This window comes from Notolabrus celidotus, chromosome 12 (assembly GCF_009762535.1).
Source record: "Notolabrus celidotus isolate fNotCel1 chromosome 12, fNotCel1.pri, whole genome shotgun sequence".
Classification (NCBI taxonomy): domain Eukaryota; kingdom Metazoa; phylum Chordata; class Actinopteri; order Labriformes; family Labridae; genus Notolabrus; species Notolabrus celidotus.
Window position 1 is genome coordinate 13492388 of NC_048283.1, and position 19245 is coordinate 13511632.

Below are 19245 nucleotides of genomic sequence, written 5' to 3' on the forward strand. Positions count from 1 at the left end.
CCATTACTTGAAATCTCTAAAAACTATACCATGGAATAAAAACAGAAACTAAGTTACTCCAAGCACAGACAACTTAGTTTGAAATGTTCATCTGGAATGAAACAATTGTTACGTAGCTCAACATGCTTTCTCAGGTTGGTCAGTTAATGTTTGTATGTTTGAGCACAGTGGGAAACAGGGAGAACATTTCAAACGATACATAACATTTCAAACGATACGTATCATTCTTCATTTCAAAAACCTCTAACACGGGCTGAAGATATGGCCATGGGTGCTCAGGTGGAGATCTATAGCCATCACTACCACCTTTAAATAAATTCTGAGTGAAATTTGCTCTGTGCTCCACATTCAACTGTGGGATCAGATTTCAGAAAAGAGAAGGAAGTTCATGAGCTGACTTCAAAGCAGAAATAGTGAGTAACTAGAGCACTGATAGAAATGTAGTGGAGTAAAAAGTACAATCATTGTCTTCTGAATGTAGTGGAGTAAAAGTAATATGTTCCCCAAAGAAATAATACTCAAGTAAAGTACATATACTCAAAAAATGTACTTAAGTACTGTACTCAAGTAAATTTACTTTGTTACTGTCCACCACTGGTTGTAACCTTACATGCCACACTCATTTACAATCCTGGTATACTTTTACAGCTTACTGAAAATTATTTAGCATGTTTTTAAATTGATTCATATGTCCACAGTCTACTTTTTACCTGACAAATTCCCTAAAACACTACATTCTTTTCATTATTACTACAAAATAAAGCTGTTATACAAGTCTGATTGCAAAACCTGCTGTTATTTATTATACTGAGTAATTATTATTTGCATTGCTAGTGCAATTCAATCTCATTCAAACTACCATCTGTTATTTGATTTCAGCTCCTCATATTTAACCAAGCCTGTTTTTTTGTTGTTAGTTCAGACACAGAAAGCACAAAACAGCTGTTTGGAATCAAAGCTTTATTGCTGAACATTATATTAAACATTGCAGTCAGGGTTTAACTAACCTGAAAACAATTATAGTGCAACAATTATGTTACAATACACAATATGCATATAGCAGTATTTTACAATGAAGCAAATTGTTTTACAAGGGCGGTATGAAAAAAGCAGGAGAGGGAGGAGCCCAGAGACAGTATTCTCAACAATGTTACAATTATATGATCTTATCCAATTATTATCACCCACTCGTCCAAAAAACACACATTCACACACACAGACTGTTCACATACAACTTATCATAACAGTAACAGTCCCGCTGGTTGTCAGTTCATTATCCTGGCTGATAAATGATTGCTAAAAAATTAAATAAAGTGTAAAAAAACCAAGCTGCTGTAGCACGTGATTAGACTTTGTACTCTGGACCGGCCTTCTCTTAGGGGCACTTTTGATACAAAGCAGTACTCTTTAAATGTCAAAGCAATATTGTACCTCATATCTACACAATTGTAGTGAATACACAGTTTAACATACAACCAGAGGTTGTGAGGGCACTCAGTATCATGATAAACATGATCATCTACTGAATACAGAATGGATTCAGTCATTCTTCATTCCCCTTCTTCATTGAGAACACATTAAAAATCAAGTTGACATGCCATTAAATGGGGTTCTCTGGATAAACAGAGTAGTGGGAAAGGCGAGGACGGTCAGACATGTAGGACACAGTAACATTACTGTAGGCTGCATCTTCCAGGTAGAAACTAATACTGCAATATTTGAAGAAGTCTTCAGAGGGAAACTAACCACAAGATGACATCTCAAGGTTGGTTGATTATTCACAGTGTCTTCCTCTTCCTTTTCTCTGCACAAATCTGATTCCCCACCGCTTTAATCAGTCACCCAGACATTTTCCTCCCAGTGAAACACACTCACACTCGATGAGCTCCCCCCTGGCTGGTCCTCATTCGGTCCCACCTTCTACCTCTCTCTGGCAGAAATGAGCCAACAACGTGTCTAAGTCCCGTCGATCAGCAGCAGCGTACAGAGAGCTCTCTCCCATCATGCTAAGAGCCATGCGCAGGGTGGACCAGATGTTGTCAGACATCATGGTGGCTGCTGCGCCTCCGGGTCCCCTCACTGCTCTTGCACCATCCCCGGCGGCTTGACGCTGTAGAGACAGAGCCTCCAGGAAGTGTTCCACCGCCTCTCTGAGGACAAAGGAGAGCCAGGCAAGACAGATGAACTACAGCTAATTTTATCTTTTGCTCTATATTTATCACACAAATATGTGCTCATGCTTGTACCAAAGCAGAAGAGTTTAATGGATTTATTCAGCGTGTTTATGTTAGTTTGAAATGGGTAAAAATCATTAATATATAGTGAGCAGGCAGTAAGATGTTTTGGTAGAGCTGTAACTATAACCAAAAGTATCTCTTTAAATCTGAAAACTAACTCAGTTGTGGTCAAACTGTTGGGACATTACATTTAGGTTTCCCCCCTTACCTGTGTGCTCCTAGGTTCACACAACTGATTCCCAAGTTGTAGCGGCTGCGGACAAAGCCAGGCTGCAGTTCCAGAGCTCTCCTGTAGGCGGCCACTGCCTCCTCTGAACGGCTGCCATTGGCGAGCGTTGCACCCAACTTATTCCACAGCAGGTAGTCCTGATGAGACAAAATAAGAAATAGAATGATCAGATTAAACAGAGCATGACGAGTTAAGACAGATGACAGTGTCTGAGGCCTCCCTCTGACCTGTGGTGTGACGGAGAGAGCGGCGCTGAAACAGTCCACTGCCTTGTCATACTCCCCACTGAGGTTGAACAGAACTCCCAGACCACACTGCAGCTGGGGGTCAACCTGGGCGGGGTCAGAGTTTGCTGCATGCAGGAACAGGGACTGGACATCTGTAAACAAAGATCTAAAGTGTGGAAATGAGAGGAATGAAAAAGACGTAGATGTAGACACAGAATAAAAAGTGTGTAGGGTTGTTTGTAAATCTGATTCCCACATTTACTGAAAACTTACTCCGGCAGCAGTGACCCGAACCTCTCCCTCTCCTTGTCCCTCTCTCTGGCACCCTCCTTCTGGCGTTCGCTCTCACTCTGCTCCCACACAGAACGATATTTTGGGTTGTGCTTCAGCCAATCACGGAGAGTCTCACAGGCCTGCCTGTGCAGCGATTCGTTAGTGAAGCTGACAGCCAACGCCATCAGAGCTGTCAGGTTGTCATTCTTCAGCTCTATACATCTAATAAGAAAAGACAGGCCAGGGTAGAGGAGAAATAAGTCAGCAGGCAGCGTGTTAGCTTGTCATTTAGAATGAAGAGATGATTTTAAAATGTTGAATACTTGATTGTTTCAGACTATACAATTACATTTGGTTATTAGATTTTAAACTGAACATGTCAACAGAGAGGTAAGTAGAATCTGAAGTTGGGAAATGCATAAAAACATGAGCAGGAGGATTGCAAAACATTCCTATTCAAAAAGGAAAATGATAGAATCAAATGACGATTGACAACTTGTGTTGTTTTGCATTTGTTTGAAATTCTCACTTAAAATATTTCATGAGACAGAAGTGAGACCTAAAGCCATTGAGGCCATCAAACTAAAATCAAACAGTTTCAAACAAGAAAACAGGTGAAAACAATAAAAAAAATCCTGCAGAGGGACAGTAACTTCTCAGCCAACTGAGGTCACGTTTGTACAAGCATTTCACAATTCTGATCTCCCACCTGCGGAGGGCGCTGATAGCAGCAAATTCTTGCTCATTTTCAGCCTGACAGGTTCCCAAATATTGCCAAGCCTGCAATTTAATGAAAACAGAGCAGTACAAACATTACAGCTTTATTACGACTGCCTGAAACAAATATCTATAAATTTGGAAATGCAACGTCAGGCTGGGAGGGACTCACCAGTTGGTTGTCTGGTTCCTTCTGTACAGCACTTTCAAAGAAACGTACGGCGCCCGGGATGTCCCCTGCCTCCATCCTCTTCACCCCCTCTGACAGGGGGTCAGGGTGGGATAGGTAGGGGTTCTCCTCTTCAAACTGGTAACCCTAACACAAACAGGAGGACACAAAGACATGGTGTTAATAACAGAGAATCATGCACAATCAGGCATATTAAAAGTATTAGCATAACGCATATCATGTTGTTTTAGAAAGCTGAGAAATGCTGAAATCCTCATACATGTCAAAGAGACTGGGTTTCTCTGCAGATGTCTCTGCTGGGCAGGTTTACAGTTACCTTGTCATAAGAACTGTTGAGTAGCTGATCGAAGTCAGACAGCCAGGGGTGGCTCTCTGCATCTCTCTTAGCCATCTCCTCCCACTCCTGCTGCAGCTTCTCCCAGAAATCCACATCGCTCTGACAAAAAGGCACACACACACACACACACACACACACACACACACACACACACACACACACACACACACACACACACACACACACACACACACACACACACACACACACACACACACACACACACACACACACACACCTTATCAGCTTCACAGTCTCCTTGTATCATATTTAATTCAGACATATTTGACCATTTAACCCTCCTGTTATGTTGTGGGTCAAATTGACCCTTTTTTAAAAGTCTATTTTAGGCAGCTACCTAAACCAGCTAAATGCAGCATAAAAATCTGGCAGCATGTGACAGAAGAGGTGTCCTGTTCATTTATCAACATCACTTCATAAAAATAAAAAGATAAAAAAAATAAAAAAAATAAAAATCTATGTTGTGTAAAACTATTGTATTTATATTTAGGGCTTTCCAATGTACATTTAAAAAAATTCAACATTAATTTGAATGAAAAACGAGTGAGTTATCCTCATTGAACCATGATCTGTGAGAATTAAAGAACACCAATGAACTAAACTTGATTTTAATGGTTAGTAATGGAGTTAAAAAATAGTTTTGAAAAAATGTGTATTGGTGTTCTTTGGGGTTCTGACACTTTTGGATAATTGAATATGCCCCGGGTCAAATTGACCCAGGAACATTATTGCTGTTCCAGAGAAACGAACATAACAGGAGGGTTGATGGACAGACGGGGGCATGTCCATGGTGTTTACATCTAAGGGGAAAGATGAGGGATGGATTTTTTGACATAAAGGATTCATTTACTTCCTATTTTCAATCCTTAAACTTACAGATCATCAGTGTGCTTTAACCTCAACAAAACCACTGCTGTTAATTAATATTTCAGTGCTTCATCTTTGGCTCTGGCTCATTGATTCTTTCCTTACCTCCACTGCAGCTTTAGCTTCTTGGAAATCGGGTCCTGCTGTGGCGAACTCATCCACCCAGGCTTCAGCCGACTCTTCAGACACCTGAACACAGCAATGACAGTAGTTTACTTGAGCCCACACTTGGTGGCTACAAAAAAAAAAGTTATTTAATCTGAGGATGGTGAAGTTAAAAAAAGGAAAAGCATAAGGGAAAGTGAGTGGAAAGAAGGAAAAGATGACAGAAAAAACAACACCTGTAATAGCTTATTTTCTCCTACTCATTTCTTCTTTAATAACTACTGAATCCAAACAAGTATTTAATGCTGAGTGTGCTGTATGTTACTGCTTATGCATATAACAGGGTTAAAAACTGGTGGAAACTTAGATATAGCATTTTGCAACTAGAAATAAAACACCTCTCGCTGCAGAGACCACAGAGGTCCTACCTGCCTGACGACTCTGGCCCACTGCTCTGCTTGTTTAGCTTTAACTTTTTCAGTCTTCTCATTCCTCTCTTTGGGTTCCAAGGGAAGACTGCCTCCCCCCGTCTCCGTCAGGAACTATGGCAGGAGGCGAGGAGGAGGAGGTGGCAGTGGCAGTGGGGAATGGGGGCGATGTTTTGAGGAAGAGGGAGTGGTAAGCAGGGAGCATTTTTTTGGAGGGGTGGACGGAATAATTAAAGTTGTAAGAGGAGTAGATGGATGGCGGTTAATTAAGGGAATGGGAAGCCGAGAGTTGGAAGGCAGGTCAAAAAATGGGAAGTATAGATGTCATAGTTAGATGGCAGTAAGTACAATGGAGCCATGGTGAACAGATTATTCATCATACACAGGACCGAGAGCTACACATCCACAGCACAACATGGAAGCCCATTTCCACCAAGATAAGAAACAATAGATGAAAATGATACACATAAAAATAATTAGTAATGATAGGTCAAACAATGAGTTGGAGAGCATTTTAGAAGAACCCTCCCGTTTTATTTCTGCACCCATGACAGTCAATGCAGCTCCAGCCAAAAGGGTTGAGTAGATTAAACTCCAAATATAGATATATATTTATATATTTTTTTTCTTTAAGAGTAGGGGAGAACGGGGATGGTTGTCACACGGGTTGGTTGGCACACTCGTTATATCTCGCCATCAGAGGGCACTGTCTCTCAAACTGGGGTATGGATATTTCCAGAATTAGGATCAGAGCTCACCTACATAGTCTTCTCTGGAGTAAGACAGCTGAACTTGAGATGAGAGGACTTTTTGTGTTCTTCATGTCAAATTGTAAATATTCAGCTCCTCAGTATTTTTCTTCTAGGCTTTTAACAATGGGTTTATAACAAAACAAGTGTTACCCTTACAAAGTGTGAGGGGAAAGCTATAGTTTAGATTTTTATTAGTCTAGCTAAGTAGTTGTTAGATGGTTGTTAGCCTTGATGCTAGCAAAAAATTCCAGTTGGGGTTGGTCGTCACATTCTCTTTGGCCTATGTTGGCAAAATTATGCATGGTGAAATGAGTTGTAGTGCGCAGACCCTACATGTGCCATCACTGTAACTCAGACAGTGACTGCATGTAGCCTAGTTGAGTCGGCCATTATTGTTAGGCCTATTTGTTTTGTTCTTTATGTTGTTATATAGGCTGGCCTAAAGATGTGTTTCCTGTTCATGTTCCTTGCTCATTTTATGTTAAAATGCATTAAGTTATGTAGGCCTATCACTTGTCAGTGCAATTAAACTTTCAAATTTAGTTTTGCCTTTTTACCTTTTTGTAAAAGTTTTTTCCCATTGAAATACAATTGTGACAACCAACCCCATAGTGTGTGACAACCAACCCCATAGTGTGTGACAACCATCCCCATAGTGTGTGTCAACCATCCCCATGATGGGGTTGGTTGTCACAATGTGTCAGAGTGTCTTTGATAGTGAAGTGTAGTAATGAGTTGGAAAATGAGAGGGGTGCACATTTCAAGCCAACACTTTAAGCTTCAACTTAATGTAGGAATGACTATTGAAAGATGTTTTGATGATGAGCAATCATCAAAACAGTGCAATCATCAAAACAGTAAAAACAGTAAAAAGTGTGACGACCAACCCCGTTCTCCCCTATAAAATTATTCAGGCATTCTTTTCTCCCCTTGATAACATACATTTAATACTTTGACTAAATATCTTACAATTTGTGGAGTCATTTCAGGTTTGTCATTATATCTATTAACTTGCTTCGAGGAACATTTTTTTTTTTTAAAAAAAGCACCAAACAGAATGATGCAATGCATGAGGGGGGAAGTCAAAATGATAAACAAGAAATTAAAGAATTAAATTGAACATTTAATCATTTTGAATTTTGAATTTTTAAGTTATTTTTTCTCCAAATCTTAACTTGTATGCATTCCCTTCTCTTGGCCTTACTGGGCTTCCATAGATTTAAGATTTCAGTAGAAATTCCAATCAAAATCTAAAAACTAGTATCAGCTCTTTTTATGCTTTGACTGTATACAGTAATCACTTCAAATCCCTGAATAATCAAGAGCTGAGGGAAAACTGAGTCAAGATGGGAATAAGTGGAGTTTGCTTTGACACATTTAAAACTACATTAAAAGAGAAGCAGAGAGATATAAGAGTCTTCTCTTTGCTGAACAAATCCCATCTGTAAAGCTGTGCAGCCTCTGGCTTCATGTTACAGAGAGTGCAGTGGTTTCTTTTGGTTATACTTTTGGAAAATATTACCCTTCATCAGATGCTGGGGTGATGAGACACACAAGGCATCATCTCTACTGTGCAATATGAACCAGTGTGCTTCCACAGTGTAATCCCAGTTTCAACCATGACCCCCTCTTCAGTGGGCAGTGACTCGTACCTGGTTGAGGTTGGAGGCCCAGTTCTGAGCCTCCTGGGCCTGAGCTTTATCTGTGAGCTGTTTGTCTGTTCTGCTCTCCACTGTCACACTGCCCTCTCCAATCTGCCTAATGAATCGCAGGAACTACACAACGAAAAGAAGAATGACAGCATGAAGGCATTTAGCATTACCACTACGTTTTTTTTAAATTCAGACTTATACTGATATAAAGCTGCTTTCTAAAATAAATCAACATTACCAAAGTACTGTGTTCCCAAAGATCTACTTTACGTAAATGTTTAAAGAAAAGAGAAGTAGAAAGATATGGTGACAGAAATGTAAAAAGAAATGAAAGGTGTCAGTTAGTGTCAGACACACATGAAGCTACTGCTCACCTCGGTGTTTTGTAACTTAGGATCTTCGACCTTTGAGACGAGTTCATTGGCCGTCTGCCTCAGCTCCTCTCCTGGTTGATACTCTTTAGTCCTGCAGGATTCACAACCAAACACTGTTTCTTAGATTCAATCAAAGTGTTGCAGATATGAGGAACCAATTCACTCCTATTGCCCATTAAAACTAATGGTTGAGCTTTGAATTACTATACAACAGTTCTCAAAGGTCATGTTGGCTCTGTTCAGGTATTCTGCCTTCCTGCCTTTATACAACCATTATCATTGGACAAGGCTTAACAAAAGGAGGTTATAAACTGTAAAACATACAATCTGTAAAACTATTATCCCAGTTCAGTTCTGCAATAAAAGCTGCAATCTTTCATCCACCTGTGCTCTGTATTCAAGTGTTCTATATGTACTGCAATGTAGTTTTATCTGCATTTATTCAACGGTACAGGCATCAGGATTTTTAGTGCTTTTCAATAAAGATGAAATCAACTAAATCCATGTGTGTCTGTAAATAATAGTCATGTTGATAACTAAGACCATAGTCTACTGTACAGAAGTTTTTGGCTGCAGTTGTTAGACTGTTTACACACGGCACCAGGCCACACTTTTGTTAGATGTTTTATCAAAGAGTTATTTTTCTTTACAACTATTTAATGTATGTTGGGTTGTTCCTTGTGCTCACTGATTCAATATGTGTCCAAAATGGTATTTAGTCAGGATTGTACAGTTTTTTATTTCTTTATCAGGAGAGGAGAAGGGGGAAGTTTGAAGGAGCTAAAAAAAAAAAATAGAAAGGAGTGCTGCTTTTGTCTAAACAAAAGTCAAGTTTGACTTCAGTATATACCTGTTGTGATGAATAATTGTATGTAAATTGAAATGTGAAGAATGTTTTTTTGCAACACTCTGAAAATAATTTTTTTTTTAAAAAGAAATCAACTAAATCCTAATTTTGCTCTTCATGGTCAATTTTCTCCAAATCACCTAAACAAAACAGAACAGAAACTATGTAGCTGTCTGTTTTGTAACTTACAGGTTTTTGACCTCTGCTCTTGTGTCAGTGTTTCACAATAGCTTGGACTCAGTCCCTCAGGCACAAACAGGAAGTCACGTCAAAAAGTCACTCAAACAAACACAGCTAAAGCAAAGTGAAGACTAAAAAAACATTTAAATGTTGTGGGAAAAGTCCGAGCTGTATAATCTGTAGCGCTGAGACACTGATGGCTGGCCAACGATTCAGCTTCTTCAGTCACCAGTGGCTGGTTTTAGTAAGTAAGACATGTCTCAACAACCAATCAGCTCATAGCAAGACAAGGTAACTCAGCTCCTCGAGTCAGCTGGTCAAATCATGAAGCTCTTGTTTTGATACAAAAAAAGCATAAGGTCTTCTTCTATTGTTTTTTTGTAGCATTTTGAAATTGTCTAAATCTTAATAATCCACCACTTTAATCCATCAGATTAGAAAATGTCATTGATGATAAAATGTGCTTGAATTGCAAAAGCCAGAATTCAGAAAATTGAAATGGCAAAAAATATGTCAGGAAAAAAAAAAAAATCTTAATATCTGAAAAGATGTAAGTAGATTTTGTGCCCTTCATGTCCCCGTCCCCCTGTTCTAACCATTCGTTCTCTTTGTCTCCCAGATCTCCCAGCCACAACTTCTCCTCTGACTGCTCCAGATATTCCTCGGCCCAGCGTCCAGGATCTGAGCACAGAAAACAAAAGAGGAATCAAACAAATGGTGGGCATCATGAAATCACAGACAGCACAAAAATAAAAGGTTCCCCCCCCCCAAGCAAGTTTGCTCTGATGTCAGAAAAACTGATGACACATGACAGACAGCTGATGATTCCACAGATTTTCAGTGTTCACCAAGTGAAGCCTGAGCTTTGGGAGGGAGACACGAAAAGAAAGAGGAGTTACATCAAACTCAAGCTACCTGCAGCCTCAGCGATGAATTCTTTCGTCCAATCAGCATCTGCTGCATCACCCAGAGCGGCGAGGCCTGGAGCAGAGGCAGAGTCAGGTCCTGCGAGGAATTCAGCTGCCCAGTCACCCGAGAGAGCCAATGCTGCCACATCTGGAGCTGTGACATGGGGAAATGTAGCGCTTTCAGTGCTGCAACAGTGTGTTTGTGTGCATTTAAAGCTCACTCATTCATGCAAACATTTAAGGTAGAACATGAACATGTGTGCAAAAACAGTATCTAAGTAGGGTACCTCTCTGTGGAGCTTGTCTGAAGCTCTGCTGGTCAATTTGCTGCATTTCCTCCAACAGCTGACCCATGTCGAATGTGTGTGGGGGTCGTGGGGGGGCCTGAAGGAACTCATTCACCAGCTGGAGCAAAAACAAAAACATCTTACTGCAGCTACCAAAGAGTCCTGTGATGATTGGAGAATGTTTTAAGAAGCTCTGGGTGTAGAGGGGGGAACTTTTATTACACCATTACTACTAAACACAGTTAAACAGTCAACACAACATGATGAACAGCAGCCCTCACCTCTTCCTCAGTTGCAATTTCAATGGCAGCAGGGGGGATCTAAGGAAAAGAGGGAAAAATTATGTAAAAGACTGAAACACTGGATGTTCTTTGAGCGAGTAAATTCTGCTAATGGATATCTACAAATTACTCACTGTAGGTGTTGAGCGGTGCCGCCATGCCCCCCCTTCCTTGGTCATATGACCGGTCAGCTTCATGAGGGGATTGGCTCCACCACATTCTGCCTCCACCAACTCCCTCATCGCCATGGCAACACAAAGATAAGGCAAACCCAACCAGAACACCTGAGAACTGAGAAGAGATTTGGACAGATGCATTATCACATTTAGGTTTTTAGAAAAACCAAAATATACAGTCTGAGCTCAAGGAATGCATGATACTAGTTAGTTAATCAACTTAGACTTTAAAGATGAATTGCACATTATCACAGTTTACTCCCCAATTAAGGTGACAGCTGTTCAGGTCACTTTTTTAAATGATGCGGAAAAAAGAAAGAAGCGTTGTGCCTTGATGTTGATTTTAGGATTGATTTTAAGATTATTTTACTGACTTTTAAAGCGCAACATGGACTTGCCCCTCTATATATCTCTGAGCTTTTATCCTCCTACAAATCTGGACGCAGTCTGAGATCCTCTGGCAGTGCTCTGTTAGCTGTTCCAAGGACCCGACTGAAAACCAAAGGGGTCAGGTCTTTTTCAGTCAGGGCTCCTACACTCTGGAACAGCCTGCCAGAGGAGATCAGACTTGCAGAGTCAGTCCTGTGTTTTATGTCATTACTGAAAACACATTTTTACAGGTAAGCTTTTATTGTGTGATTTTATTTAATTTTAACTCTGTTTTTAAGGGTCTGTTTTATAAGCTTGCATGCTTTTTAGTTTTTTTATTCATTTTATTTTGTATCGCTCAATTTTGCTGTGCGCTTCTTCTTGCTTTAAAGATAAGATAAGATAAGATACTCCTTTATTCCTCCCACAACGGGGAAATTCATGGAGTTACAGCAGCAAACAAGATGGTGTACAGTAAAAAAAATTCAACAAGAATATATATAAAAAAAAGAAATGTTCATCAAAGACAACAGATTGGCCATAATTCTCCTGTCAGCCACCACCTCCACAGGGTCCAGTTTATTCCCCACTGTGAAGCACTTTGTTACCTGTACTTAAAAGTGCTATATAAATAAAGTATTATTATTATTATTATTATTATTATATTATAATAAAACCAATTTTCTAGGGAAAAAAACCCAATATGTATTAATTGTACAACTAAACACACCAAAAAGTGTGTTGTTTTCCATCACCTCTTCACCATTTGGCCTCTTTTAGGCTGACAATCAAACCATGTGAAATCTTAAGGGTGCCCAAAAACTGCCCCGATAGTCTCATGTCACGTAACCGAAATCAAGCTCCATCTGCTGTTTTCCGTGTCATTTCCTGGCTTAGGGTTGAACTGTTAATAATGTGGATGTGACGGCACAGCAGGCAGACAGGTCCACTGCACATTTCACACAGATAGTCTGATGAGTTCAGGGGACGTCAGCTTTTAAATGCACTACAGCCGTAACTAAGCGAAAACAAAGATGACATTTAAAGCTGTACTGCTGTATTGTTATCACCAAAATAACAGACTATGACTAGCATTGTGAAGGGCTGTGTGTTGAGCCTCGATACTATTATGGTACGACCAGACAAATTAAGTCAATAACAAATTAAAAAGCTAATTCTGAAAGTCTGATGGTGTCTGTTTTGTTTTCTGAAGCACACTGTTATCACAAAGTAATTTACCATTGGTGAAAATTAGGCCTGCATGATATGAAAAAATATGTGATGTGTGATAATATTGTGCAACATTGCCATAACAATATGAAGTGCATGATATTTTTATTCCCCTCCACTGAACTGGCACTATAAGAGGGAAGCTGATAGCTACTTAAATAAAATGGTTGGAAAGCATATCATGCTGCTGATTGAGATAGAGTGTGTACATCATGTAGTTTTTTCTATTACAATACTGCAGGTTAACTGTGAATGCTTATAGCAGGATAAAGCTGTGATGAATATGTGTCAGTATTAACATTTTGGCTAGGACGTTGATAGGACTGATGCAGTGAGCACATCTGTTATGTATAGAGCAATTACAATGTGGAAAAATTTACCAGTTACTATAATTGAAGCCCCCCAGTAAAGTCAGTTTTAAAGACTCTCAAAGGAACACCTTAATAATAACCCTAATATTAATTAATTTTAATTAATTTTAGTGAACATCCTGGAGGGTTTTTTATTGCATGTTTGAAGCATTTTCATTTTTTCTATTTTAGGTTTGTAGCATCTTCAGTTTTCAGTTTTTCTACCTTATGTTTGTAGCATTTGCAGTTGTTGTATCTTACATTTGTAGTATATTCAGTTGTTGTATTTTCTGTTTGTAGCATTTTTCTGTTTTTGTAATTCATGTTTGTTGCAATTTCAGTTTTGTATTTCATGTATATTTTGTATGTTATGTTTGTTGTATGTGGACCCCAGGAAGAGTAGCTGCTGCGTTAGTTACAGCTAAAGGGGATCCGAATAAAGGAAAGGAAAGGAAAGGAAAGAAAAGAAAAGGAAAGGAAAGAAAAGAAAAGGAAAGGAAAAAAAGAAAGGAAAGGAAACGAAACGAAACGAAACGAAAGAAAAGGAAAGGAAAAAAAGAAAGGAAAGGAAAGGAAAGGAAAGAAAAGGAAAGGAAAGGAAAGGAAAGGAAAGGAAAGAAAAGAAAAGGAAAGGAAAAAAAGAAAGGAAAGGAAAGGAAAGGAAAGGAAAGGAAAGAAAAGAAAAGGAAAGGAAAGGAAAGGAAAGGAAAGGAAAGGAAAGGAAAGGAAAGGAAAGGAAAGGAAAGGAAAGGAAAGGAAAGGAAAGGACAGGTATCAAAGCAACAAAATTGACACTCAGACCTGGTAGCATATCACAGCATCAATATTTCATTTCATTTCATGCTAGCTATTCTATAAATCACTCAACTGTTTCTCCAAATAAGACAACAAGAGAAGCAGATCTGTTACGTATAGAGCCGTTAAAATGTGGAATAATTTACCAGTTACTATAATTGAAGCCTCAAGTAAAGACAGTTTTAAAAAACTCTTAAAAGGAACACCTTAATAATACCCCTAATATTAATTAATTTTAATGAACTTTAGTGAATATCCTGGGTTTTTTTATTGCATGTTTGAAGCATTTTAATTTTTTCTATTTTAGGTTTGTAGCATTTTCGGTTGTTGTATCTTACATTTGTAGTATATTCAGTTGTTGTATTTTCTGTTTGTAGCATTTTTCTGTTCTTGTTTTTCATGTTTGTAGCATTTTCAGTTTTGTATTTTTTGTGTTTATTTTTTTTATTTTTGTGTTTATTTTGTATGTTATGTTTGTTTTATGTGGACCCCAGAAAGAGTAGCTGCTGCGTTAGTTGCAGCTAAAGGGGATCTGAATGAAGGAAAGGAAGGGGACGCGTATCAAAACAACAAAATTGACACTCAGACATGGCAGCATATCACAGCATCAATATTTCATTTCATTTCATGTTAGCTATTCTATAATCACTCAACTGTTTCTCCAAATAAGACAACAAGAGAAATCCTCCTGTTTATGATTTAGCCCCAAAATATGAATACTAAAAATAATTTTGAGTGGTCTATGAAGCCCTGCTGCTCATCTCACTGACCTACATCCAGGCTCAGAGATGAACACATGACAAACTGCTGCACATGCTGGCCTACTCAACTTGTCTAACCCCCCTGCAGGGACATGCAACATTCAAATTTGCATAATGAGCTGTCAAAAATAGAAAATGAAGTCCTTGTCTAATCCACTCTAGCTGTGTTCACTTGAAAAATATGTCAAACAACAGTAAGAGCGTCCATTCTACAGGTGGACTTCATAATCATTCACAGGGCCTCACCTGGACTGTAGATTTAATATTATCTTCATACTTATTCAAGCAGCTTCTGTGATATGATAAGGCTTAATGTAAGAGGATTACAAAAAGATATTAATACTAACACTGTCACAGGTAGTGCACTGTATCACCAGGCTCACTTCACCATTACATACCATAATCCTAAACAGAAACTCAGCTATGGTGTGTTACAGTGGAAGATCTTAAGAACTTGCTGAACTGAGCAATCCCCTCACACAGTTTCTCTGACATACCCACATGCACACACCTCGACATAACTTCACCACATTACCACAACATATGAATTTGAAGAGTTAACCTGTTATGTTGCAGATCAAATTGACCCTTTTTAAAGTCTATTTTAGTCAATATATGCCTTCCAAACCAGCTAAATGCAGCATAGAAATCTGGGCAGCATGTGACAGAAGAGTGTCGTGTTAATTTATCAACATCACTTCATAAAAATTAAAAAATGTAAAACAAAATTAACAAAAATCTGTGTCATGTAAAACTATTGTATTTATATTTAGGTCTTTCCAATGTACATTACAAAAAGTTTTAACATGAATTTTAATGAAAAACGAGTGAGTTATCCTCATTGAACCATGATCTGTGAGAGTTAAAGAACACCAATGGACTAAATCTTCATTTAAATGGTCAGTAATGGAGTTAGAAATTAGATTTAAAAAAATGTGTATTGGGTCAAATTGACCCAGGAACATTATTGCTGTTCCAGAGAAACGAACATAAACAGGAGGGTTAATTTGCAAAAACAGTTAACTCACTTTTAAAACATTAAAAATATGTTTAAAAATGTATAGTTTTTTTATTGCTAGCTTCTGGTATTATCAACTGAGGTTGGGTTGCTTTGACTAGGTCAAAATGACTTTACTAATCAGAGGTATCTTGAAAATATAACTTTATCAGGAATCTATATAAAAAAGAAATGTGTTTTTTGAAAATATATAAAAACGGAGTTATCTTTTATTGCAAATAAACTCTTCATTTTCTCCCTTCTACTTCTGGCCCTTTGGTGTTTGTTTGTTGTTGTTTTTGGTTTTTTTTTAATTCTGTATGTTCCTTGGCAATCTATGTTTGTATGTAACTGCAGAAATTACAATAAAAAATGATCACAAAACAGATACATTACCTGTGCACAGAGGTTGTTCCCTCCCTTGAACATGCTCATATAATCCGATTTGGTTTGGACTAATATAAACAAATGTCATATCAAACCTAACACACCTGAATGTGACCCACTGCTAGCTTCTTGTTGTTAACCTGCTGGTTTTAAAGTCCTGTCATAATATGTCAAATCAGTATCTGGTAGCACTGCTTGTCAGCACAGCTAACTGGCTCATGCAGAAACAGTAACACCAGCTCAGTAAAAGCTCCTCATCAGATCCTCTCTAATGTAGAAACATGAACATTGAAATGCAACACAAACTTAGAAGATTTAAAGAGCCAGTGATGTCTTCTCCTGTTTACAACAATAGAGGCTGACGCTCTCGTTAGCTCATGGTGTTAGCATGCTAGCTCCAGTAGGGCCAGTGCAGAGATCATTCCTGTAGTATGAGGCGAGACATGGCATGAAGAGACGGGGAGCATGATGTGCATCTTACCGCCGACAGCTGCTGCTGTTAGCCGGACCAACAGTCGCTCCTCTCCGGTGTGTCTTCTTACTTCAGAGCCAACAGAACCGGATCTATCTCAGAGTCAGACCTCCCGGTGACCGTGTTAGACCAGCCTCTGCGTGTTTAGAGAGCTCCGTCTTTTATTTACCTTCCTCCTCCATGACCCACAAAACGCTTTGCCGATCGCTTGGAGTGTCTCGTAAAGTGACGACAGTTCCGTATTCACGAAGGGTTTACGCTGAAAGATGGCAGGGAGTCAGAAACAGACGTAACAAAGCAGAGAGGTCTGCTCCAACGTAAGTTAAACAAAAGACGTAAAAAATGAATTGCGCAGAAGACCAAAGTCCACTAAAAAAGTGATGGAGTGAGTTCCTAGGTGGTGTAAACAGAGCTGACCCTAACCTTTAGTGTCCTAGGCAATATTTTAACTAGTGCCCCTTTTATTATAACCAACTCCAACAATCACATCACATTTACACTGAAAGACAACTGACATCCAGCTTTATGTTTTACATGTTTTCTTCATTTAGAAATAAAAATGACCTCTAAAAGAACATTAATAAAATGGTAATAACACTGATATTTAGCAGGAAAATTATTATACAATTTGAAAAATGCATAATGTAATAGTAATAGCATGTATTCAGTCATTTTATGGACTGTGGAATGACCTGCTGCATCAGTATCTTCTTTGAAATCACAGCTAAAAACATATTTTTATCAAAAGGCCTTCCTGTAATAATGATGTTACATTTATTTTTAATCTACTTTTATTCATGGTTTTCTTCTATTCACTCATTGTTTTATTTGTTTTACTGATTTTAATTGTTTTATTGTTTTAATTGCTTTTAGTAGTTTCTCTTTTACTCTTTTTTTTTCTTCAGCTGTTCCTCTAATATTGTCTTGCCAGCCCATATACCCCCCATGCTTTGTTCTCTTTATTGTGAGTTTTTATGATGTAAAGCACTTTCTAATGTCTGTCTGATAAGTGCTTTACAAATAAACTTTATTATTATTATCATTATTATTATTATTATAGTTGACAATTTCATCAAAGTAACAGTCATGTATTAAGTGATGACTGAAAATGCAGAAGGAGAATTCTTATTTAAGCATAGCCTACATTTTCTATCTAATTAAGCTAACAGCTTCCAAAGTGTAAAGAAAACAACAAAAACAAAAACAAGTAAACCATTAACACTTAAAGACTTCAAAAACTGATTTGCATACCATTATTTTTAAAACCAAAAGTGAATCACAAGATTTTAAATTTTTACTGGTATCTTTCCGCAATTTAACCCCAAACACTATTAGGTAAACAATATTCTTTTTCCTTTTATCTTCAAATTTTCTTCCTCACTCATTTAGGGTGCAGGCGGCGCCCCCTATGGACGGCCTGCGCCCCTAGAATTTGCCTATACTGCCTATGCCCAGTGGCGGTTCTGGGGAGGGGCCAACAGGGGCCAGTGCCCCTGTAAAACTGAACCTGGACCCCCCTGTGGCCCCCCTCCAAACAAATATAAAATAAAAAAAGCTTCGGTATACAATGTTACAGGTGGAACATTTGTGTGGCACTTGGTTCCAGTCCCTTAGAGCGCTAAGGGACTCATGTTAAGTGTAAACAGCCAAACAGCTGCTGTCAGTCTGCATTTTGATATAGTACACAGTAGTCTATATGTCTAGTATATAGGGATACACTGATGATTTGCCAGTTTGTTCTCAGCCGGTCCTCGCCCTTCTCAGTCTCTTTTGTCAGGGTTGAATGTGTCCCTCTGACAACACCCTTGGCCCCAGCCTGCCCCCCTAGAGTAAAATTGGTCCAGAACTGCCACTGCCTATGCCATGAGTGAAAATATACTACATTCGAAGAAAAAAGTGTATTGAGTTTGTATACTTATTTATACACATAAATATGTGTGTGTATGTTTGTTGTATATCAGAATTATTAATATTCTGATCAGGGTAGAGCCAGACCTTTGTCAATTGGGTGGCCAAACCAGGACAATGACATTTGAAGAGGTGGTGTGTGCAGTGTGAACACACACTAAAATTAATTGCATTTATTTATCTATTATTTTTATCTTGATGACTCATATCTACTTTGACTGCTATGGTGATAGTAAACTGCAAGGTGGGATGTTAGAATAATGGTTAGCACTGCTGCCTCACAGTGGAGGGGATGAGCGTTCCAAGCCAGGGCTCTAATGTTTCCAGTCTTTTGGCTCTCTCCAACTGAAGTGTCGACCTAGACTTTGCATGTTTAATTAAACAATTCAATTGCTTTTGAATTAGTATATCAAAATGTTAGAATGAAAGGACACCAAAAAGCATGCAGAGAGGGAAGCCAGACTTTGTAGACTGGGGTGGCCAAACTGGGGACCTAAATCTTGTAGGGGTTGTATTAAGCATGTAAACATGCATGATGAATAGCATTTTTACAATAATTTCCATACTTAAACTTCAAACATGAAAGTATCCAAAATATCTTATGTTCCTTTGTATTTATTTTTTGATTCAAAAAGTAACACAACAGAGCGGCAACCTTTCAATCTTCTTAGGTTAAATCTTGAAAGACTAAAGAAAAGATGCTTGTTCAAAGTCACTATTTAGAGTACTAACCAAAAGAAAATATGTGACATTGAGGTTTTTGTGGGTGGCTAATGGGGTAGCCAATTCGATTTTAGGGGGGGCATGGCCACCCCTGGAAGCACCCCAGTTCCAAGGCTGAGGCCTTCCAGATGCTGAAATTAAAACATAAGGTTATTGTAACTTCTA

General features: G+C 38.6%; 1 protein-coding gene across 2 annotated transcripts; it reads right to left on the reverse strand.

Moving 5' to 3' along the window:
- Positions 1 to 943: 943 nt before the first annotated feature.
- pex5 (peroxisomal biogenesis factor 5) lies at positions 944 to 16700 on the reverse strand. Of its 2 annotated transcripts, XM_034697247.1 has the most exons (16): positions 16459 to 16700; positions 11047 to 11203; positions 10913 to 10951; positions 10632 to 10749; positions 10352 to 10498; positions 10033 to 10117; positions 8410 to 8500; positions 8036 to 8158; positions 5204 to 5287; positions 4190 to 4309; positions 3856 to 3999; positions 3676 to 3746; positions 2967 to 3188; positions 2694 to 2859; positions 2446 to 2603; positions 944 to 2150 (listed from the first exon to the last, which is right to left on the reverse strand). In XM_034697247.1, exons 2-16 carry the CDS (start codon positions 11158 to 11160, stop codon positions 1904 to 1906), a joined length of 1929 nt encoding a protein of 642 aa, XP_034553138.1. In that variant the 5' UTR covers positions 11161 to 11203; positions 16459 to 16700; the 3' UTR covers positions 944 to 1903. The 2 variants fall into 2 exon arrangements, with proteins under 2 accessions (XP_034553138.1, XP_034553139.1); XM_034697248.1 differs by lacking the exon at positions 8036 to 8158.
- Positions 16701 to 19245: the final 2545 nt, after the last annotated feature.